This window comes from Amblyraja radiata, chromosome 4, assembly GCF_010909765.2.
Source record: "Amblyraja radiata isolate CabotCenter1 chromosome 4, sAmbRad1.1.pri, whole genome shotgun sequence".
Taxonomy (NCBI): domain Eukaryota; kingdom Metazoa; phylum Chordata; class Chondrichthyes; order Rajiformes; family Rajidae; genus Amblyraja; species Amblyraja radiata.
The window spans coordinates 73,423,968-73,448,628 of NC_045959.1; the positions used below are offsets into that span (position 1 = coordinate 73,423,968).

Consider the following 24,661-nt stretch of genomic DNA (forward strand, 5'->3'; position numbering starts at 1 on the left):
GACTGATTCCTGGGATGTCAGGACTGTCTTATGAAGAAAGACTGGATAGACTTGGTTTATACTCTCTAGAATTTAGGAGATTGAGAAGGGATCTTATAGAAACTTACAAAATTCTTAAGCGGTTGGCCAGGCTATATGCAGGAAGATTGTTCCCGATGTAGGGCAAGTCCAGGACAAGGGGTCACAGCTTAAGGATAAGCGGGAAATCCTTTAAAACCGAGATGAGAAAAACTTTTTTCACACAGAGAGTGGTGAATCTCTGGAACTCTCTGCCACAAAGGGTAGTTGAGGCCAGTTCATTGGCTATATTTAAGAGGGAGTTAGATGTGGCCCTTGTGGCTAAGGGGATCAGAGGGTATGGAGAGAAGGCAGGTACGGATACTGAGTTATGCAGAGGAAGAATTTTTCAGAGATAAATGTATATTCCTTTAAAGTGGATATCATCCATTTTTGAGGAACAAAAAGGCAGCTTTGCTGAACATCAGGTGACCCACAAAAATTATTATATCTGAGAAAGTCATGATAGAACAGTTGTGAGGATGGTTTTCACTATAATTCCATCACTAACTACAGTGAGCTTTACTCAACAGAGGTTGTGTGCAGAAATTGCAGAAGCTGCACTGACTAGAGCTTTAAAGTATAAATCCCATGGAAGCCCACTGGACAGCAGCATAAGGTTTAGGGAGGGGATGGGAAATGGTAGAGGGCCAGTGATGAGGAAAGAAGTTGTGCACTGAAGTCAAATTGGCATTCCCACGAGATGGACAAACACCACTGTGAGCCATGGGTTTTAGGGGCAGCAACTGCAGCATCTTGTAGTGACATAATACTGAGGTTTTACCATTTTTAACTGTGATGCCTGATGGTCAAGAATGCAACACATAAAAATGATGGTGTCTGAGTCCCAGCAGGTTCCTTCAATTCATAGAGAGATGTTGACTTGTGGTTGGATTTACTTCTTGTTTGACAGAGTTGCAAGGGCACAGATCACCATCCATGTTGAGGATGGCATCATGTACACAAAAGACTATTGAAAAAATAGTTTCTATGTTAAGGTGATGGTGCAAGGCTCAATCGCTCAACGAAAGGACTTTCACGGGACAGCACTGCTTGAAACATAAGCATAATGAATTTTGTCAAAAGATAGATAAATTGAGATGCAGAATCCATATTGGCATGCAGAGTCCATATGAAATGTATCTCATTGAAGTTAGACTTTAACATTGGAGTTTGGAGTTATTGAAGTAGACTTGGCCATGGTTATTATTTTATATATCTTGCTGTGCAGTAAACTGTAAAGAACTTCAGAAAGAATTTACTTCAATACTTTTTGTTCAATCAGTGTTATTCAGTTAATGTTTTTGTGCAAGCACGACAGATTCTTAAATCATTTATTCTTTTGTGCTTTTTAGTTGATGTACCAAATATATATTTCATCTCATTATAAATGGGGGAAAAAAACCTGTATTTTTATTCAGGACTCAGATATGAGCAGACACGTAAAATAATTACAACAATTTTTCTAAAGGATGGTCAAATGTCATACAAGGCATTTCATGAACAATACCAATTGATTGAATATCTTGTGATCCAATTTAATGTGATAAAAATTTCAGGAGTGCAACAAACCAGAATTGATAACATTCATCTCACCCTGCCATGTATTTTCCATTGCTCTAAGGTGAACTAGCAAATTTACATTCTTGCATGTCAAATAAGCAATGTGATAAAATCCTGTATGCATGCTTCCAAATGAATGTAACAATACATCATAGTCAGAATTACCTTTTTAGAGGTATACAGTTCCAGCAGAGCAGAAATTTAAAAAAAAAATCAAAATGATGATTGTGATGTGAAGTCAGTTTGTATTCCCAATATTTCAATGACCTTCAGGGGTTAACAAACAGTATATTATTCAATAATTATCTTCTTTTTAAACAAAGGCATTTTAAAAAGCATGGTGAAGGGGTTTCTTGGCATTTAAGCATGATTTATTAAGGATATCTCTGAACTGCTTCTTTCAAAACAGAACCATGAATGTACACCATCTTGTAATAATAAGCAGTTGCCTCATAGAATTTATCACATTTATCACAAAACATTTATATCATTTTTGTGCCAATATATATATTTGTGCTTCTAACAATTTCCTATTCGACATCAACTACTTTCTGCTGGATGAAAATGTTGTTTTATGAAATTGCTGATAAGATTTTTGATTATATTATAATTGAATACGAAAAAAATAACTTTCTTGCAGTTCCAGTATGTTCTTCTTTCTCACCCACCCTCCCAAGTTTACGTTTCTTTACTCTATCTCTCACTCTTTGCAGTTTGATTCCATTTCCAATTCATTCCCTCCCTCTCTGAGTAGTTTGTATTTATGTCTTTCTCTATCATTTAGCATTCGCTCACTCTGCCTCTAACTGATGAAACTCTTAAACATGCATTTTCTCTCTCTCCTCTCTCTCCACAATTTTTTAAAATATCCTTCTTTATAGCTTGATTTTCTTGTTTCCATCCCTTAGTTTGTGCTTCATTCTATCTCATTACATTGTGTTTGCCTTTCCTCTCCCTCGCTTTGCGTTTCTCTCTATTTCTCTGGTGAGATGATTTTTGCTCACTTCAGAAATTTCACCTTTACAAACTGTAAGGAACAGGTACATTCTGGATAGCTGGCTGAGCGGCAAGATTTAGATGAGGTGCGGACACAAGGAACTGCAGATGCTGGTTTACAAAAAAAGAGCACAAGGTGCTGGAGTAACTCAGCTGGTCAGGCAACATCTCTGAAGAACATGGTTAGGTGTTATTTTGATGTATGGGGGAAATAGAGCTTAATTTACCTACCTTATGGACTCCACGTGGGATTCCCTGGTACCACACTGGAGAAATGCCATTGAATGATGCTGCTAACCTTAGATCTTGCTCATTTCATTGTGGATTTAGGCCTGTGGATTAGGAGGCAATGGGGAAAGTAAGTAATTATTTTTAAACAGTTCTTGAATCTTACCAAATGATTGTGTTTTAAAATGGGACTATTTTAAACAATAACAAAATATTTTTAGATATTTAAAAAAATATTAAAATTGTAATGTTTATAAATGTGCCTGGACTGTTCCACCCGAGGCCTAGTCATCTTTTTTACTTATATCTGAGAAGACTATCTGGTTGGTGTGGGCGTTGGCTTGAAGGGCCTGTTCCCACGCTGTATGACTCGATGACAAAAAAGGTGCAAATGCTGGAATATGACAAGGTGGGGAATCAATTGTAGAACTAGAAGGAGGGATGGCGGAAAGAAGGGAACATGAACAGGGAGGGAAGAAAATTGAGGGATCCAGAGCAGGGGGGGGGGGGGGTTGGGTGATGAGCAGATGGAGGAGGAGGAAGAGGGGAAGGCACAGGATGACATAGCGGGGTGAGTCGAAAGAAAGGTGGGTTAATGAGAAGGATGGAGGGGAATTTACCTGAAATTGGGAAATGCCATTGAGTTGTAAGCTACCCAAACGACTATAAGATGCTGTTGTTTGAGTTTACATGTGGCCTCACTCTGGGAGTGGAGGAGGCTGAGGATAGAAAGTTGTGGGAATAAGAAGAGGAACTGGAGTGGATAGCAACTCACAGCTCCAGCTAGCCCTGGAGGACAGAGTGCAAGTATTTGGCAAAGCAGTTGTGTAGTCTGTGCTTGGGCTCACCGATGTAGAGGAGGCCACATCTAGAACACAGAGTACAATAGATGAGGTTGAAAGAAGTGCATGCTAATCTCTGTCTCAGATGAAAGGACGCTTTGGTCCCTAAACAGAGGTGAGGGATGTGGTGTAGGGTCAGGTTTTCGCACCTCCTATGATTGCTGGGTAAGGTCTAAACCTAATGGGAGCATTGAATTCATGCTTATCTGTTTAGGATAGAATTTGTTTGTTTAGCATTTTATATATATTATTGGTCAATTTTGATAGCTTGACAGTTGAGGGCACCCTGAGACAAAATGTGTCAAGAATTTTATTCACACAACTCCAAAACAAACAGTGCTGTGCCACTGAGAATTGAGTTTATCCAGAACAGGCCACATTTCTGGCAGCTTTGGCACCCTTTGGGAAATACGTCTCCCTGTTTTCGGAATGATTTTCTTTTTTACCTATCTTCCAACATAATTAACATCATCACTAATGCAACACAAAATTTATATGCAGCGATTTTTTTAAATTCCCACTGTTAAAGAAATGACAGTTCTTGCTAATTCAAATCACAACTGGACTTTACTAACTTAATTCCACTGAAAAAGGCTATTACAAAAGCCAAACTCTATTCTTTGTCCAAATACAGCATTACACCTCAGCCTGGATTGCTAATTTGCCCATGAGGGCAGGGTCACAGTCACTCTCAATGTCTTAGCCTCAGAATCATTGCAGGTTTCTGCCGATGAACTGCTTCACATCTCTGTTTTTTGTATAGTGCTGCATTATAAAAGTCATCCAAATTCCGTACTCTTTTTCTATTTTTCTTCAGGGCACAGAAACACACGAAGGGGATGCAAGCATTTGTTTGCCATTTATAGACTGCACTCACATTCTCACGGATAATTTCCTGTAGGGAGCGCCCGTCTGTGCCCTGAAGAATTTCTTTGGACTGTAATGTACGTGCCTTCAGTTTGCACTGTTCTCACTAGCCTGTCCATTTCAGTTGCTGGGAACACTCTCACAGCTCCCTCCCATTACTGCAGCATCAATTAACTCAAGAGCAACGCACTGCTGTAACTCGAAGAGTATTGCGTGCACTGTTGTATGTCCCTTTAAAAGCTGGCTGCAAAAATCACAACTTCTGTGTTACATTATAGCATCCGTGGGATCTTGCAATGTTGGTTTTGGTGCAGCGATAGGTGAGGAATCCCCACAATGCGATTCTGACAACCTCCCAATTGAAGTTCTCACTTTTCATCTGACTTTCGCAATCAATGCTCGGGCAGGTCTGATTTAACATTATAAAGATGGCACAAAACAATTTCTTGGTCATCATCTCGTTAAGGAAACAAAATGCCTTTATTGCACGTGTTATTGTCAGTGTTGGGGCTGGTGATAGCTTGCGTGACAAGAATTCTCCTAGTCTATCTCTACTCTCCAGATCTGTGATTTCTTAGCAAATGACAGGCATTATCCAGTGTGTAATATTTTTCTATGGCAATTTGCTAACAAAAACATGAGAGATCAGCCTTCTGCTCTGTTTCCGGTGGCTGCTTGCTGTGATTTATCTGAAATCCCGAGAACAGCTTATCAGCCAAGTTAGAGGAATGCAGGCTAGTGCCTACCTGTTTACTCTCGGTACCGGGACCTATTGTTCTGTCATATGCCCTAAATGATTGTGGACAGTTGACCTTGGCCGGTAAACTGCGATGATTTTACGAGAAGAAAATTGCTTCTAAGACAGTACATTGCAGGGCCAGGCACTACTTATAATTTTAATTTTTAATGTTCAGTCGAAATCTGATTGAATTATTTTAGATTACTAGGGCCATGGTTGATAATAGCTGATTTATTGCAGGGTTACCAAGTTTGCCAAACGTATTCAAATAGAAATCATTGATATTAAACTCCAGGTATTGGCTTACTTAGTTTCTGGTACCAGGTTCGAGGGAAACATGCAATGTTGAGCCTGCTCAGATTTCCTGGGTGGTCGAGAGACAGAGAGAGAGAGAGACAGACAGAGACAGACAGAGAGAGACAGGGAGAGGGGGAGAGAGTATTTGATTGGGAGAGGTTGGGTTGCCATGAATTTATGCTGCAGATTAAATTGTCTGGTTGATAGGATAAAGCACATCTCGGACCAGCAGACCCTCAGCATAGGAGCACTGCAAGGCTGCATACTCTCCCCTCTCCTTTACTCTCTCTACACCAACGACTGCACATCCACAGATTTCTCTGTCAAGCTTCTCAAGTTTGTGGATGACACAACCCTGATTGACTGATCCAGGATCAGGGAGGAATCTGCCTACAGACAGGAAGTGACACAGTTGGTGTCCTGGTAACTTTGTAACAACCTGAAACTCAATGCTCTTAAGACAGTGGAATTGATAGTACACTTTAGGAGAGCTCTCACTCCCCTCCCCCCACTCACCATCAACAACACCAGTCACATCTGTGGAGTCTTTTAAGTTCCAGGGAACCATCATCTCCAAGGACCTTAAATGGGGGGGCCACCATCAACTCCACAGTCATAAAGGAAACACAATCTGCCACAGGCAATGATGGTCCAATTCTATACGGCCATCGTGCAGTTTGTCCTCACCTTATCCATCATGGTCTGATTTGGCTCAACCACCAAGCACGACATCCAGAGGCTGCAGCGAATTGTTCGATCAGCTGAGAAGGTTGTTGGCTGCAACCTTCCCCCCAAAGGAACTGTATTGACGAACTGTACACTGCAAGGGCCAGGAAGTGAGCGGGTAAGATCATCTCTGACCCCTCTCACCCAGGCCACAAACTCTGAAGCACTTCCCTCTGGAAGGCAACTCCGGACTGTCAAAGCTGCCAGTCAGATATAAAAGCAGCTTTTTTTCCATGATCAGTAGCTCGATTCAATAACCAAAAGTCTGTTCACATGTTTAAACTATAATGTTTTATTCTTAATGTTTTAATGTTTGTGTTTTATTCTTAATTGTTTACTGTATGTCGTGTTAATTGCAAGCGGAGCACCAAGGCAAATTCCTTGTATGTGTACATACTTGGCCAATAAACTTATTAATTCATTCATTCATAATGTCAGTAAGAGAGAACACAAACACAGGGATGTAAAAGTTTTGCAATGCCCGGCTGGCCAAACTGTGCTTGCGAAGAGAGAGAAAAATAAGATCCAATGTTACAGATGGATGACCTCCTCTGGCAGCTCGGTACATATATCCACCATTCTGAATGAAAAATTGTCCTTTAAATCTTTCCCCTCCCACCTTAAACGGATGTCCTCTGGATCTCGATTCTTCCACCCTGGGGAAAAGCTTCTGTAAATTCACCAACTCTTATTCCCCTCATGATTTTATACAGCTCTATAAGATCACCTCTCAGCCTCAGGTGCTCCAAGGAATTAAGTTTCAGCTGCAAGAACTCATGAGGAACACAGAATCTGAACGTTTGATTCCTTCACCAAAGTGCTACTCATTCATATGTTCCAATTTCTACCCTGTTATTTTGTCCTTGGCCTTCTTCAACTATCTTTCACATCTTTTTCAAAGAACTTACCGATGGACTGCCATTTCTTCCTACCACTGTACTGACTTTCCACCCATTGCCCTTCCCACCTTTGGTTACTTGGACTAATTTGCTTCTTTCTTCTGAAACTGGTTATTCCTTCCACAGATGTTGCCGTTTAACTGGCAGACTTCTTCCAGCATTTTTTTTTAATTTCTTGCTTGGGATTCCAGCATTTACTTGTTCTCCAGTAGCCAAATCCAAGTGCAGTCACTGTTTGCAAATGTGGTAGCCATTGAACTGCTTGCTCGCTCGCTCGGCTGCGTTGCAGGGAAGTTGAAAGCTTCAAGGCCTTGAAATCTCTCTCTTTCTCGAGGAGGAAATCCCCCGCCAGGGCAGCCCTCCCTCGCGCGGACATTGTGAAGTCACCGGAGAGACAATGGGCCGTGCAGGGCGTGACACGGGCTTCAGCGCCCGCTCCGGGGTTCAGTTCTCCTCAGCGGTCGCCGGGAGATGCACCGAGAATACAGACAGTGTGCCGGGGCACGCCGCTCTCACGCCTAATTACTATGGTGAGTCCATCGAGTGCATGGGGCTGCTACAACACCCTAGCTCCAACTCCAAGAAACCGACCAAGACATGCAACCAAACTAAATAAATAAATGCACACAATTACTATTTATGGTGCCGTACAAATATACAAATTGTATATTAATATAAAACACACAGATTTCTAGTTAGGCATATATAGCGCACGCAACTGATCAACATTTTGAAAGAGATACTCGGGTACTGGGTTGATTTGCATCAACCAATGCCTTTTTCAGGTCTTAGATGCCGTGATGGAAGTTGTACAATTCAAGTTTTATCCTTTCCAAAGACGTTCTTGACCGAACGTCCTTTAGATTTCTATAAATATCCAATAATGTATTAATAAAGCTAAAAACGGATACGATTCGGGCATGTTCTGCAGATCAGTGCAATACAAGTGTGTGCACATCTCCTGCAAGAAAACTTGCCTCAAAACTGTGAATACTTTAGTTATTAAAATTATCCATGACATATATACGACCTAGCAAAGTAAGGAGGCCATATGGTGTGCAACGCCTTTTACTGGAGACCTTCTTGAAGTAATACTCTGTAATCCCGATTAGTAAACACAATGTCTGGAAGCAGATTACAATCATAAGAGTAACTCAACACCTGTTGTTCAGACCAACCGCATCTCCCTTACAGGCATTAGAGACATTCATTTAATTCAAATATCTAGAGATGCTGCTTGATATGCTGAGTTATTCCAGTACTTTGTGTCCTTTTACTTATTACCCAGCATCTGAAATTATTATTTTTTTCAATTAATGTGTTCTGGATTTCTTAACATTTACATCAAGAATAAATGATTTTTGGAATTAACTGACAATGTGCTGGACAGAAACATCCAAAATTAAATTCACTTCCAAAGCAAATCAAACTGCTAGTGGAAGTTATAGAGGCAGGTACAATGGTGAAATTTAAAAACAAACATTTAGATAGGTACATGGATAGGAAAGGTTTAGATGGATATGGGCCAAGTGCAGGAGAATGGGACTAGCTCAATTTTAAAATGAGTCGCATGTGCAAGTTGGGCGCAAGGCCCTGTTTCTATGATGTATGACTCTATGACTAATAAGCTATCAGTTTGCATTCCTGAAATTCTTCTGTTATCAGTGTTATGTGCATTATTAAAAAATGCCTGAAAAGCATGTACATGATGGGGTGGAGTAATGATTCAAACACAAGTTGCGGTAGTCCAATTAACTAGCAAAATCACAAATGTTTGAAAAAAAATGTTAATATCTCTACTAAAATATATATAAATGTATTAACAATTTTAGATTGTGGCATTTTAGAACAGTACTTAAGAATTAGCTGCTGGGATTTGTTTGAATCTGGATTAAGCAAATTGATTCTGTCGCTTCTTCGACTGTGGAGCTTTAAATAAGTCTAAGAGCAATCACGAAATAACACAAAGCAGTCAGCGGAAGATATGAAGATTCAGTAATGGAGTAGAAAATAAGCGAAAAAATAATGGCTTCTTAGTGCGTGGTGATTGCATTGTTATATTAGGTAAGTAGCTACATGTAAAATAGAAACAATGACTAAAACTGAATTTCTGGAACTATAGATGGAAAACATGATGTGTGGATGGAATATGGATGAATGTTATTAGTAGCATCTGTAATGTTTTATTTTGTTTAACAATAACAGTTTTTATATTGGAGTGTTGGTCATGCTACCCATTTATAGTGTTATGTTTACCTAATTACCAACAATCTGTAAAGTCCTGAATTATAAATCATTCATAAAAGTAGTTCTATTAATTTCTGCGTTGTAATTTCAAAGTAAATTCGTTTTCTTTTTCTTAGTCAGTGCTCGCATGAGAAATTTGTGTACAAACTGCATCAAGCAGTCCTTTATACCCACTAGCAACACCTTATACTTTGTAATACTTTATACAATATAGTTATTAAAAGCTTCCGTAGGTAGATTTATATATTTTTCATTTCTGCATGGTCCATAATGAGTAAAGGGCAGTATTACTCTTCTATATAATATTTACAAATTGTAAACAACTTTTTCGCTAATTATGGATTTTTGACTTTTGGAAATTTTTTAAATGACTGGCAGTCAGGCTGAGATGGCACTTTTGAGTGCCCTGCTGTAATTTCAGGCTTTGTGGCTGGGCACCTAATTTACATAGACAGATTGTCACAGCTACACTAGCAGCACACCTTCAGACTCTTGTGAGGTTGAACATCTAATGCCTCCATCTCAGTGGGTTTCTGAACCCGATCCAAGGCATATCCTTCTTGGTCTCTTCCGTATGGAGGAAGATCAATGGCTTTATTTGTGAGTGCCCAGATTAGCAGTATCTCCTAGTGTAGGAATTTACTGCTGTCGTTTCTCCACCTGCTCTATTTACATTGAAAGGGGCAAATGGAGTAGGTTCTAACCAGCACAAACAAATTAGAGCCAATTAATCTTTATTGTTATCACCATTATATCGCATGGCTGGTGAGAAATGTACCTCGTCATTGTTCACACATGTAGGGAAATGCATATCTTCCTGTTTATTATTAAATGAATTGCCAAGAAGATCATTCAGAACAAGCTTTGGCAAAATGTTAGTGAGAGAGCGCTATGTAAAATTATTTGTATTATATTTTTAAATTTTCAAATGATGATTTCCCCTTTAGGAAAATGTTATTCTAAATATTGTTGATTATTTTAGAGTTCAGGATGACAGCAAGTTATCTCAATATTATAACTTTTCTTCCTCTGTAGGTATTTGAAGGCACTTAAATAATTGGTCATAGACCAGGTATGTAGAGTTTCTGTAATAATGGACATTTTGTATCATAGAAACATAGAAATAGAAACATAGAAAATAGGTGCAGGAGTGGGTCATTCGGCCCTTCGAGCCTGCACCGCCATTTAATATGATCATGGCTGATCATCCAACTCAGTATCCTGTACCTGCCTTCTCTCCATACCCCCTGATCCCTTTAGCCACAAGGGCCACATCTAACTCCCTCTTAAATATAGCCAATAAACTGGCCTCAACTACCTTCTGTGGCAGAGAATTCCAGAGATTCACCACTCTCTGTGTGAAAAATGTTTTCCTCATCTCGGTCCTAAAAGATTTCCCCCTTATCCTTAAACTGTGACCCCTTGTTCTGGACTTCCCCAACATCGGGAACAATCTTCCTGCATCTAGCCTGTCCAACCCCTTAAGAATTTTGTAAGTTTCTATAAGATCCCCCCTCAATCTTCTAAATTCTAGCGAGTACAAACCGAGTCTATCCAGTCTTTCTTCATATGAAAGTCCTGACATCCCAGGAAATCAGTCTGGTGAACCTTCTCTGTACTCCCTCTATGGCAAGAATGTCTTTCCTCAGATTAGGAGACCAAAACTGTACGCAATACTCCAGGTGTGGTCTCACCAAGACCCTGTACAACTGCAGTAGAACCTCCCTGCTCCTATACTCAAATCCTTTTGCTATGAATGCTAACATACCATTCGCCTTCTTCACTGCCTGCTGCACCTGCATGCCTACTTTTAATGACTGGTGTACCATGACACCCAGGTCTCGTTGCATCTCCCCCTTTCCTAATCGGCCACCATTCAGATAATAGTCTACTTTCCTGTTTTTGCCACCAAAGTGGATAACCTCACATTTATCCACATTATACTGCATCTGCCATGCATTTGCCCACTCACCCAGCCTATCCAAGTCACCTTGCAGCCTCCTAGCATCCTCCACACAGCTAACACTGCCCCCCAGCTTCGTGTCATCCGCTAACTTGGAGATGTTGCATTCAATTCCCTCGTCCAAATCATTAATATATATCGTAAATAGCTGGGGTCCCAGCACTGAGCCTTGCGGTACCCCACTAGTCACTGCCTGCCATTGTGAAAAGGACTCGTTTACTCCTACTCTTTGCTTCCTGTCTGCCAGCCAGTTCTCTATCCACATCAATACTGAACCCCCAATACCGTGTGCTTTAAGTTTGTATACTAATCTCTTATGTGGGACCTTGTCGAAAGCCTTCTGAAAGTCCAGATATAACACATCCACTGGTTCTCCCTTATCCACTCTACTAGTTACATCCTCGAAAAATTCTATAAGATTCGTCAGACATGATTTACCTTTCATAAAACCATGCTGACTTTGTCCAATGATTTCACCACTTTCCAAATGTGCTGCTATCCCATCTTTAATAACTGATTCTAGCAGTTTCCCCACTACCGACGTTAGACTAACTGGTCTGTAATTCCCCGTTTTCTCTCTCCCTCCCTTTTTTAAAAAGTGGGGGGATCATGATTTACATAATCTGTTAAAAGCTTTGTTTTGCATTATGCCTTAAACACAAAACAAATTCTTGGGTTTCCTCTGAAGCAAAAGCACAAGGTACGATTAAGGGAATGGTACACAAACTTGCTGGGGAAACTCAGCGGGTGCAGCAGCATCTATGGAGCGAAGGAAATAGGCGACGTTTCGGGCCGAAACCCTTCTTCAGAATGGAATGTCTGATTACCTTCAAAGAGTTAATTGTCATATGTACCGACAACAGTGACAGTGACATTCATACTTGCAGCAGTGTACCAGGCCTGTAAATGTAATACACAGATAATATATAATAATCAAAAATAGTACTGGTGCAAAACCAAAATGCATAGTGCAACCAAAGACACAGTCCATGGATGATCATAGTTGCTGAGGTTAGTGTTACGCAGTGCTCAAGAGCCTGATGGTTGCTGGAAAAAAGCTATTCCTCATAGTCACGGCTCATGCTCCTTCTTTGCAATAGTACATGTGCATGTGGTCAGGGTGGTGTGGGTCCTCTATGATATTGTCTGCCTTTTTGAGGGAGCCCCTTCTATAGATCCCATCGATAGTGTGGAGGTCAGTACCTGTGATGGACTGGGCAGTGTCTACCACTCTTTGTAATCTCCTTCAGTCCTGGCCATTCGAGTTATTGCACCAGGCTGTGATGCAATCAGTCAGTGCTCTCTACTGTACACCTGTAGAAGTTCGACATATTGAATCTCCACAGTCTTCTAGGGAAGTAGAGATGTTGGTGAGCTTTCTTTGTGATTGCATCAATGTGCTGGGCCCAGGACAGATCTTCAGAAATATGCACACTTAGGAACTTAAAGCAGTTGATCATCTCCATTGATGTCAAAGCTTTAGTTAGAGACTGCAACAAAGGAGTTAGTTATTTACCTCACATGGTCCTTGCTGCACACCAGCCTTCTTCCATCCATTCATATTAATATTTTCACATATAGGTTTGTCCCTTTCTAGCATCCCCTTAAATGTGAGCCTGTTCAAATGTTCCTTGTGATAGTGGATTGCACACTCTGGAAAGAATTTAAAACTTAATTCTAAAAAATAAATAAAAACTGATGTTTAAAATCTGAAATTAAAATGTAAAATGCTACAGACACTCAGCAAGTCCGGCAGCTTTTATGGAGTTAGTGCCAATTACTGTTTTACAGAATTAGTTCTGTTGTAAAGTCATTGAGCTGAATAATTTATTCTTCATTGGTCAATCTTATACACATGGCCCCTAATTCCAGTTTCCTTAGAATCTTAAAGATATATTTCCAAGTCACTGCTTAATTTTTCTCTAGCCACGAGAAGAGAGCTTCATTCAATTATAGACGAGTTAGCCTTACGTCGGTAGTGTGGAATATGCTTGAGTCGATTATTAAAGATGTTCCATTCAATTATAGACCAGTTAACCTTACATCGGTAGTGGGGAAGATGCTTGAGTCGATTATTAAAGATGTAATAGCAGCGCATTTGGAAAGCACCGCCAGGGTCGGCAAAGTCTGCATGGATTTATGAAGGGGAAATAATGCTTGGAATTTGTTGAGGATTTAACAAGTAGAATGGATAAGGGAGAGCCAGTGGATGTGATGTATCTGGACTTTCAAAAATTAGTGCACATTATATTGGGGGTAGGGTATTGACGGATAGAGAACTGGTTGGCAGACAGAAAGCAAAGAGTAGGAATGAATGGGCTCTTTTCAGAATGGCAGGCAGTGACTAGTGGGGTGCCACAAGGCTCAGTGCTGGGACCCCAGTTATTACAATATATTAACGATTTAGACAAGTGTATTAAATGTAACATCTCCAAGTTTGTGGATGACACAAAGCTGGGTGGCAGTGTGAACTGCGAGGAGGATGCTACTCTGAGGCTGTAGGGAGACTTGGATAGGTTGGGTGAGTGGGCAGATGCATGGCAGATGCAATATAATGTGGATAAATGTGAGGTTTTCCTCTTTGGTGGCAAGAACAAGAAGGCAGATTATTATCTGAATGGTGTCAGATTAAGAAAAGGGGAGGTGCAACAAGACCTTCGTGTCCTTGTACATCAGTCACTGAAAGTAAACATGCAGGTCAGCAGGCAGTGAAGAAAACCTTCATTGCGAAGGGATTGAGTTTTGGACCAAGGAGGTCTTATTGCAGTTGCCCTGGTGAGACCACACCTGGAGTTTTGCGTGCAATTTTGGTCCTAATTTCAGGAAGGACGTTATTGCTATAGGTTCGCCAGACGGGACTGACATACGATGAAAGAATGGGTCGATTGGGCTTGTATTCACTGGAATTTAGAAGGGTGAGAGGGGATCTTATAGAAACATTTGAACAGACTAGATGCAGGAAAAATGTTCCCAATGTTGGGGGAGTCTAGAACCAGGGGTCACAGTTTAAGAATAAGGATTAGGCCATTTGGGACTGAGATAAGGAAACACGTTTTTACCCAGAGAGTTGTGAATCTGTGGAATTCTCTGCCACAGAAGGCAGTGGAGGCCAATTCACTGGATGTTTTCAAGAGAAAGTTAAGCCCCTGTCCCACTGTACGAGGTAATTCAAGAGCTCTCCCGAGTTTAAAAAAAAATCAAGCTCATGGTAAGTACGTAGAATGTATGTAGCGGGTAAGTCGGAGCTCGGGACGTCTCTTAGCGGCTCGGAACGCTAACGCAGTTACTTGGGAAACAAGGTAAGCTCGTGAAGTTTTTTCTTTTTTTCACTTAAATTTTTATTGATTTTTCAGAGATATATATAAACCAGTGCAGCACTATCACCATAAATAAAACAAAATAAGAAAAGCAACAATCAAAATTTTAAAAAAAAGTAGATAGGAGGAAAAAAAGAAGTAAATAACTTAAAAATTGGAATAAGACCGTGTGGTTCACTTACCAAATAAAAAAAAAGTTACATTGTTATCTGGAGATATTTCAATATTCACACAAACATGCCATCTAGTTCTATATAACACAATCTTCTCATATCTAGCTCGGCATTTATCTAGTTGGTGTCATGGCTCAAATAAACGGTCCATTTTTCCCAGATCTTCTCAAATGAATTATCCTTGACTCTCAAGGAATATGTCAATTTCTCCATATTCTGCACAATTTCTAACCACTGTTCCTGTTTTGGACTTTTTTCATTAAGCCACTGCCTGGTAATGGCCTTACTTGCCGCAAGCAAAACTTTAATCACATATGTATCTTCTATTTTTTATAATATCTTTAATATGCCCCAGATACATCACAGGGCAGGTATTTGGGATTTTGTAACCCAAGATATTTTTAACATAATAATAATAATAATAATAATATATCTTTTATTGTCATTGCACGTCAGTGCAACGAGATTTAGTGTGCAGCTCCACTGATGTACAAGAAAGGTAAATAAATACAATACATAAATAAACAAGCTGAATTGATTGACGTGACCACCTGAGGGAGACTAACAACTGCATTAACATTTTCCCAGTATGACCTTATCTTTACACAGTTCCAGAAAATATGCGAGTGGTCTGCCTCCGTACTCCTACACAGCCTCCAACTGTGTTGTTGACAGCAAGTTGTCTGCTTTTTATTTTGGGTGTTATAAAAAAGCGAGATAGATTCTTCCAGCAAAATTCTCTCCATACTTGTGAGCTTGTGGATGAACATTGTGTTTCACACATTTGATGCCATTCTTCTCTCGGTTATTTGAATCTTTAATTCTGCTTCCCATTTTGTTTTTATGTAGAGCGTTGATTCTCCCCTGCTTCCCACCAGAGCTTGGTAGAAAGCAGAGATGACCCGAGACACCTTCTGTTCGTATGCATCTACAATCACCTTGATCACATTATTTGAAGTTTCTTCTAGTTCTGGCCTTATCTCTTTTATAAAGTAGTCTCTTAATTGCAAGTATCTAAAAAAACCTTTGTTTTCGAGACCATACTTTGACTTTAAATCTTGGAAGCTCATAAACTCTCCATTTTCTGAAACTGTATATATTGCCTTTATGCCGTTTTGTGCCCATTCTTTGAATCTTGAATCATACATCCCTGGCTTAAACTTTGAGTCATATGCGAACCACTTCAATGCGTGAACCCCTCTTTTTAATTTGTATTTTTCCACTATAACATTCCATATTTCTAACATAAATGCTACTATTGGATTCATAGCATGTCTCAATGCCCCTCTCAGATATTTGTCTCCCACCAAAATCTGGGTCTGGTAACCCTGTATCTCCCTTTCCATTTCTTTCCATCGAGATTCATAATCAGGTTTACACCAACAAGCCAGAGGTCTGAGTTGAGCTGCATAAAAGTATTTCCTCAGATTTGGTAAAGCCATTCCACCCTTGCTTTTCAGTAGTTGGTGTTGTTAGTTTTATTCCTGGTTTTTTGCTATTCCAAATGAATCTAGAGATCATCTTATCCCAGGCTATGAATTTGTCTCGGGGAACATTAATTTGGAGAGATTGGAATAAATATAGTAGTTTAGGTAGGATATTCATTTTTACCGTTTGTATTCTGGCACTGAAGCCTAGAGGAAGGGTCGACCACCTTTCAACATCCTTTTTGATATTTTCTTCAATTTTGTTATAATTAGTTTCAAACAAGTTGGAAAGTGTTTTGGTTATAGTTACACCAAGATACTGCATCGATTTTGAATTCCATTTCAGATTATATGCATCTCTGATTTGTTGGGATGGAGAATAATTGAATGAAAGAATTTGTGTTTTTGTTATATTCAGTTTATACCCTGAGTAGTATCCATATGTTTCAAATGGGTTCATTAGATTTGGGAGGTATATATCTGGTCATGCAAGAAAAATAATGATATCATCAGTGAAAAGACCAATGATATGTTCTTTCCCCCCTATTTTGACCCCCTGCAGGTCTTCTCTCTGCCTTATTGCTTGTGCTAAGCGTTCAATATACAAAATGAAGAGAGTAGGAGAAAGACAGCATCCTTGTCTTGTGCCCCTCTCTAACTGGATCCTTTTTGATATGTTTCCATTCACCTTAATCCTAGCTGTAGGCTCCTGATATATTGTTTTAATACACCGAATTGCATCTTCATTGAAACCAAATCTCCTTAATACTTCATATAAAAATACTCAACTAACACTATCAAAGGCTTTTTCTGCATCTAAACTGACCAGGACCATATTTGTATCCTTTTTTTGAGCATTATCCACAATGTGGAGGGTTCTTCTAATATTATCCTGTGTTTGGTGCCCCCTAATAAATCCAGTTTGGTCTTCATTAATCAGATCTGGTACAAAAGTCCCAAGCCTTTTGCAAATGATTGAGGTAAATAGTTTGTAGTCTACATTTAAAATTGAGATAGGCCTGAAATTTTTACATTGCTCTTTGTCTTTGCCTTCCTTGGGTAAAATGGTAATAATTGCTTCCTTCAATGATGGGGGAGCCCTGCCCTCTTTAAGGGTCCAGTTAAAGCAAGACAGGAGCAGAGGTGTTAGCTCTTTATTAATGGCCTTGTACCATTCTGGTGGAAACCCATCGCTGCCTGGTGATTTACTAGCCTTGAGTCTACTGATTGCAGCTTCCATCTCCTTAACCGTAAATTGTGACGTAATGGTATTATTTTGTGTCTCACCAAGTGAGTTAAGAAAACTTCACATTGTCCTTTCGTCAGCTGATGGTGGTTTAGAATAGAGTTTCTTATAGTATTCTTCAAATATTCTTTCTATCTCATCTGGCTCATGTGATAATTGATTGGTTTTAGGATCTCTTATTTTATGAATTGTATTAGAGGCCTGCTGTTTACGCAGGCGTCTGGCCAGGAGTCTAGTTGCTTTTGGACCTGCTTCATAATAGGTCTGCTTTACAAATCTTGCCCTTTTTTCCATATCTCCCCTGAGGATCTCATCTATCTCCCCCCCCTTATTTCCTTAATCTGTTTTAGTGCCAACTGATCCTGTATGTTTTTATGTTTTTTCTCCAATTCTTTCAATTTTTCTACTTTATGTTCATATGTAGCTAGCCGGGCCTTTTTTTGTGATGATGTCAGGGCGATCAGCTTTCCACGTATAACTGCCTTCATAGCATCCCACAGTATTACAGGATCCACATCCCCGTTATCATTCTCTTCTATGTACCTTTTTATCTCTCCCCTTATTTGTTCCACATTTGCCTTATTATTCAAAATACCCACATTGAGCCTCCAAACAGTATTTCTTTTTCTATTATTCAGGCGTACTGTCAAGCTGATCGCACTGTGATCAGATACATCTACCACCCCGATTTTACACTCTGTGATCCTGTGGCTTTCACCCGTATTCATTAAAAAGTAGTCAATCCTGGAGTAGACTGAGTGAGGTACTGAATAGTGTGTGTAGTCCCTTTCTAAAGGGTGAAGTTCTCTCCAAACATCAATTAGGCCCATTTCCTGCACTGATGATGTGTTAATAAACATAGTCAGATGCATCTTGTTTTTTTTTAGGCTTGCTGTATCCAAATTATGATTCATGACCACTTTGAAGTCCCCTCCAATATCAAAATACCTTCAGACTCTAAAGCAATAATGTCAAGCAGAGTTTTGAAAAAACATTTGGTACTTTCTGGGGGGGCATATACATTGATCAGTGTCACAACTTTGTTTTCCAGCTTTCCTTTAACTAATACATACCTTCCCTCTTTGTCCCTGACTTCTTTATGGCATTCGAATTGGACTGCATTTGTGATAAGGATAGCCACTCCCCTCTTTTGGCTAGTTTTATAGGAACTATAAAATGCATTTCTAAAGCCAAAGAGTTTTTAATTTCTCATGTTCTTGTTGAGGCAGGTGGGTTTCTTGTAAAAATAGTACCTGAGCCTTTTCTTTTTTCAGTTTAGCCAGGACCTTGCTCCTTTTAACTGGATAATTCATCCCATTTACATTGAGTGACACCAATTTGATAGTATTACGTGACATTTAATTTACCTAATCCTGTCTTACATTCATAAATCTCCAGATAACTTGGAACTGTGCAGGTCTGAACATCTGGACAACATGTGCCAAATAAAGAAAATGGAGAAAAAGGGAAAAACAGTTGACTTCCAAGTAAGGGTGATTCCTAGCCACACTGAGTCCCCGTTGGCAGGTAGAGGGGAAAGCCCCCTCACTAGAGGTGAAACACTCAATTTCATGCATCCTAGTATCGTCCAACGTCATCCGATAGCACTTCTTTTCAAGTCCAAAATAAGTCGTGATAGAATAAAAACTAGTTGGATGAGGTCTGCTCAGACTCCTGTAGTCGCTCTCTTGCTATCTCACTCCCATCTTCGCTCCTCTTTCCAACTCTCTGCCATGTCATAGCCTGGAGAAGATGCTCCATCTCTGGGTCCACTGTTTTTTCAACAGTGCGGAGAGTGTCCACGAGAGTCCCTGAGTACCTACGAATGGCTATTACTGTAATTCTCCGAGTTCGAATCAGGGAAACTCGGGAGAACTCGTGAATTACCTCATACAGTGGGACAGGGGCTTTAGATTTAGCCCTTGGGGCTATAGGAATCAAGGGATATGGGGAAAAAGCAGGAATGGGGTACTGATTTTGGATGATCAGCTGTGATCATATTGCATGGCGGTACTGGCTCGCAGAGCTGAATGGCCAAATCCTGCACCTATTTTCTATGTTTCTATTCCTTTTCTTGATACAGAATTAATTTTTACATGATCTCTTCATTGCTGCAAATTTAAAAAACAGTTTTTTTGTACATCAGTGCCTCTATTGCTTAGTAACCCCAAGTTGCTTATATACAAACCATGCTGCAGTTGACAGTAGTGCCGTGAGGATACTTTGTTAAATGTGGAGTTTGAAGATGATGTTCTTTTGCAAGGTTCTTGTAATGGTTTTGTAATGTAATGTAATTTGCAACCATTACTTGTAATGGTTCCTATTATCTTATGTGAAATTTTGGATTTAATGCAATACAAGACAAATTGGTATCACCTGTTAAAGCAATTGTTTTATTTCAAAATGTATATGCATTACTGAAGAAGAATGTCATGTTTTTTGGTAAATATTTCACACATGGATTTATTTTTTATTTTTTAGTGCATTGTTTAACTGAAGATGGCTGATCAACTGTCTTTACGGCAGTCACAAGAAAAGACCCGTGCCTCAAAAACTGATCAAACTATATATTCACATCATTTCCTAATTCCAAATGCTGTTACGTCAAAAAAGATTTATTTTTATAAAAGTGGAGACCCAATGTTTTCTGGAATTAGGATGGCTATCAACAGTCGTACCTTTAAGACATTTGATTCTTTATTAGATGATTTGTCTAACAAGATTCCATTGCCATTTGGAGTACGAAGGATTACCACGCCCCGCGGTGGTAATAGTGTGAGAAGTCTTTCAGATCTTAAAGATGGACAATCTTACATTTGCTCTGACCAAAGAAAAGTGAAGCCGATTAACCTTGAGATGGCTAATAGGAAACAACATCCCTGGTTTATTAGCAAATCATTTCATAGAGAGCCGTCTACAGAACAGTCCAGAATTAAAGTTTCCAAAACATTTTATGACGATTCACCACAATCCACAGGAATTCCAAAGAAACTTATCATTTTCAAAAATGGCGATCCTAGTTTCAGACGTAATCTAGTTATGAACAAGCAAACTGCGGGAAACTTTGAAGTACTACTAAATTCTATTACTGAGCTAATGAGTTTTAATGTGGTACAACTATACAGTACAGATGGGAAAAAGGTAAGTTCCTCCACATTGATAAAGATCTAAAGTAATAATTTGTTGGTACTTTGAGTTTGCCGATTGACCTAAAGTAACCAATTTTTATCATAATAATTAAATACGGACATATTCCCTTTGGTGATACATATTGATACTGAATCTTTTATTGAGTCAACAGGATTAAAGCAAAATACATCATTTAAACGTATAGTAAGAAATATAATTTCTAATATGTACAATATTACAAACATAAGCAATAGGAAATGCCAATTGCTATTTTCAGCTAATACCTACCAGACCTAATGTTGCTAATGTGTACTGTAAATCTACACATCAATTACTTAGCCTCCTGAGAGAGTAAACAAATTATAAGTCTTAGTCTAATTTAAGAGGAATGTGTACAAATGGTATGCCTGCCATTAGCATTCATGTATTTGCAATTTGTTAAGTAAAATTTGAGTACTCCTCTTCCAGTAAATACAAGGCATAAGTTAGTTACGTACTTTCAAAAATAAACAAAAAATAATTTTCTGCAAATAATTGCGAATAAAATCCAATTTTAATGCAATACTGATTTAGGAATCTATTGTTTTGAGAAGCAAATTATTAATTTCCCTAAATTTGCAACAAATTAAATAGATTTGTACATTTTGTACTTATTTAAAAAATTGCAAATTAGTGAATTAGGATAACATAAATTTGGTCTTATTGAATTTTATTACAGTAACTTTTGAGAAAACAACTTAAACAGAATGAAAATATAGTTGCTATAAAAGCATGAAAGAGTTATATTTAATTTGATAATGCACTTTTGCTTTTTATAAATGGTGTTTATGTAATATGAAACATCATTTGTTTAATGGTACACAAAAATGCTGGAGAAACTCAGCGGGTGCAGCAGCATCTATGGAGCAAAGGTAATAGGCAACGTTTCGGGCCAAAACCCTTCTTCAGAAGAAGCAAAGTCAGAAGAAGGGTTTGAAGGAGGGTTTTGGCCCGAAACGTTGCCTATTTCCTTTGCTCCATAGATGCTGCCGCACCCGCTGAGTTTCTCCGGCATTTTTGTGTACCTTCGATTTTCCAGCATCTGCAGTTCCTTCTTTTGTTTAATGCTTTGAATGTGGCTCAACAGTAAAAATGACCTCAAATAAAGTCAGATGCGTTGGAATACTCAGCAGTCAGGCAGCATTTATGGAGAGTGAAATGGAATTAACCTTTCAGGTCAATGAATCTGCAACAGAAATGTGGAAATTTACGAATCAAACATATTTGAAGCGGCTGGAGAAACTAAACAAATAAGATAATCAGTGGCACAAAGGTTTTTAGTGCAAGGTGTGAGATGGATGTGAAGTCTCGTTGATTGCAGATGATTTGTCTCGAATAAATGCAAATGGGAAGAGATGAATGAAAACAGAGGAGTAGGAATTTTAAAAATAACAATGCTCAAACTGTGAGATACAAAACACCCCAGGCATAGATAGGTTAGACAGTCTGAGCCTTTATCCCGGGATGGAAATGTCAAATACTAGAGGGCATAGATTTAATATCAGAGGGGGGATGTTTAGAAGAGACGTGTGGGTTGTTTCTTCGACGGAAGGGTGGGTGGACGCAGATATGATAGTGGTGTGTTAGAAGTTTTTAGAATGGCACAAGAATATACAGGGAATGAAGGAATATGAATCACATGCAGGCAGAGGAGGTTGATTTAACTTAGCACCATGTTTGGCACAAACATTGCAGGCTGAAGGGCCTGCTACTATGATGTACTGTTCTAAATTAAATTTGTAACAAAGTAAGTCAGCTACTATGAGGCTGCAGTGTATAGTGACAGATTTGAATGTCATCTTGTCTTTCCCATTTAATTTATGCCATCCTCTCTTCATAACCACATGGAAGGGTTTCAGGAAGCTGGGGCTTTTTTTTATTCCATGAATACCCGCGCTTCCCAGATGTTTTCCTTAAAAACATCCTGATGGATGCAGGTTGAAAATGGAAACTGACTACTCTGTGGCAGATTTCCAATACTTCCATTTTTTTTGTGGATTTAGCAGAATACCTTCTTCTGAATTCCATTGCATAGTTAGGAGAATTGACAGGGTTGCTTGAAATAAACTATTCCCACTGCTTGAGGAGTTTAAGACAGGTAATAATCTAAAAATGAGAACCAGAGCTTGTGAACTTTGAAAATACCAAGTCACAACTTAGAATTTGTTTGGAAAAGCAATTAATGTTTGGACTGTTGTTCATTTTATATTTAAGATGAATGGATCCGAGTTTTGCAGCTTGGTTTTGACTCCTTCATACAACTGCTGTAGTTATTGAAAGCAAAAATTGCCACAACCACCTTAAAAATGCATCACTGAACATGGTCTTCTTATGTGTCAAACCACCAAGGTCAAATTTCTTACCGAAGACCAGCAAGAATCTGCATAAAAGGTGCACAGGTTGGCCGTGGCAGGATCTTGCCCTGTGTAGAGAGGAGCAGGGGCAGACAAATGTATTGACACAAAGTGCTGGAATAACTTAGTAGGTTAGCAGATGGAGTTTAATGCTGATAAATGTAAGGTGTTACACCTTGGCAGGACAAATCAAAATAGGACGTACATGATAAATGGTAGGGAATTGAAGAATACAGTTGAACAGAGGGATCTGGGAATAACCGTGCATAGTTCCTTGAAGGTGGAATCTCATATAGATAGGGTGGTAAAGAAAGCTTTTGGTATGCTAGCCTTTATAAATCAGAGCATTGAGTATAGAAGCTGGGATGTAATGTTAAAATTGTACAAGGCATTGGTGAGACCAAATCTGGAGTATGGTGTACAATTTTGGTCGCCCAATTATAGGAAGGATGTCAACAAAATAGAGAGAGTACAGAGGAGATTTACTAGAATGTTGCCTGGGTTTCAACAACTAAGTTACAGAGATAGGTTGAATAAGTTAGGTCTTTATTCTCTGGAGCGCAGAAGGTTAAGGGGGGACTTGATAGAGGTCTTTAAAATGATGAGAGGGATAGACAGAGTTGATGTGATCAAGCTTTTCCCTTTGAGAATAGGGAAGATTCAAACAAGAGGACATGACTTCAGAATTAAGGGACAGAAGTTTAGGGGTAACATGAGGGGGAACTTCTTTACTCAGAGAGTGGTAGCGGTGTGGAATGAGCTTCCAGTGGAAGTGGTGGCGGCAGGTTCGTTGGTATCATTTAAGAATAAATTGGATAGGCATATGGATGAGAAGGGAATGGAGGGTTATGGTATGAGTGCAGGCTGGTGGGACTAATGGGAAAAAAATTGTTCGGCGTGGACTTGTAGGGCCGAGATGGCCTGTTTCCGTGCTGTAATTGTTATATGGTTATATGGTTATGTAGCATCTCTGGAGGGCATAGATAGGTAACGTTTCAGGTCGAGTCCCTTCTTTGGATCCAGACCCGAAATGTCACCTATCCATGCTCTCTTGTGTTGCTGCCTGACCAATTGAGTTAGTCCAGCACTTTGTGTCTTTTCTTTGTAAACCAGTGCCCGTAGTTTATTGTTTCTGCAGACAAATGTATTGCCTAGCTTATCTTACTGGAGTTACATATCTCAGTTCTGTTGAGTATCTTCAGTCTGCATGTCTCTCTTGACCTATGTAGCTGCATGCAATAGTAGTTTAGCTCCTTCCAAGCAGTTAATTCATCCTCAGTGATTTTTAGTTTAGTTTAGAGATACCAGAGGCGGAAAACCCATGGGGGTCCAGAGGGGACACGTCCCCCCCATGTTTTGTGAGGTGGGGGACACCCCCCCCCCCCCCAAGTTTTTGTGATCCCAATTTTAAAATCTCCGCTTTCCGCGAGGCAATGGGGTGGGACTGATGATCGAGGGCGCGATAATTGGAGGAGGGAGACGTGGCACAGACCTGCGCCTCATCTGCAGGCAGGATCGATCCCAGCCGGGTCTCCGGCGCTGTCCCGAGTGC

The 24,661-nt window shown here is 39.5% G+C and overlaps 1 protein-coding gene across 1 annotated transcript in view; it reads left to right on the forward strand.

Moving 5' to 3' along the window:
- Window positions 1–7,637: 7,637 nt before the first annotated feature.
- The window catches only part of rp1 (RP1 axonemal microtubule associated), a gene marked incomplete at its 3' end in the record, with an annotated part of 207,287 nt that continues 190,263 nt past the window's right edge, over window positions 7,638–24,661 (forward strand). Inside the window, exons 1-2 of the mRNA XM_033020391.1 lie at window positions 7,638–7,744; window positions 20,069–20,728. Of these exons, the coding sequence (XP_032876282.1) occupies window positions 20,087–20,728 (642 nt within the window). The remainder of the gene's footprint in view (window positions 7,745–20,068; window positions 20,729–24,661) is intronic.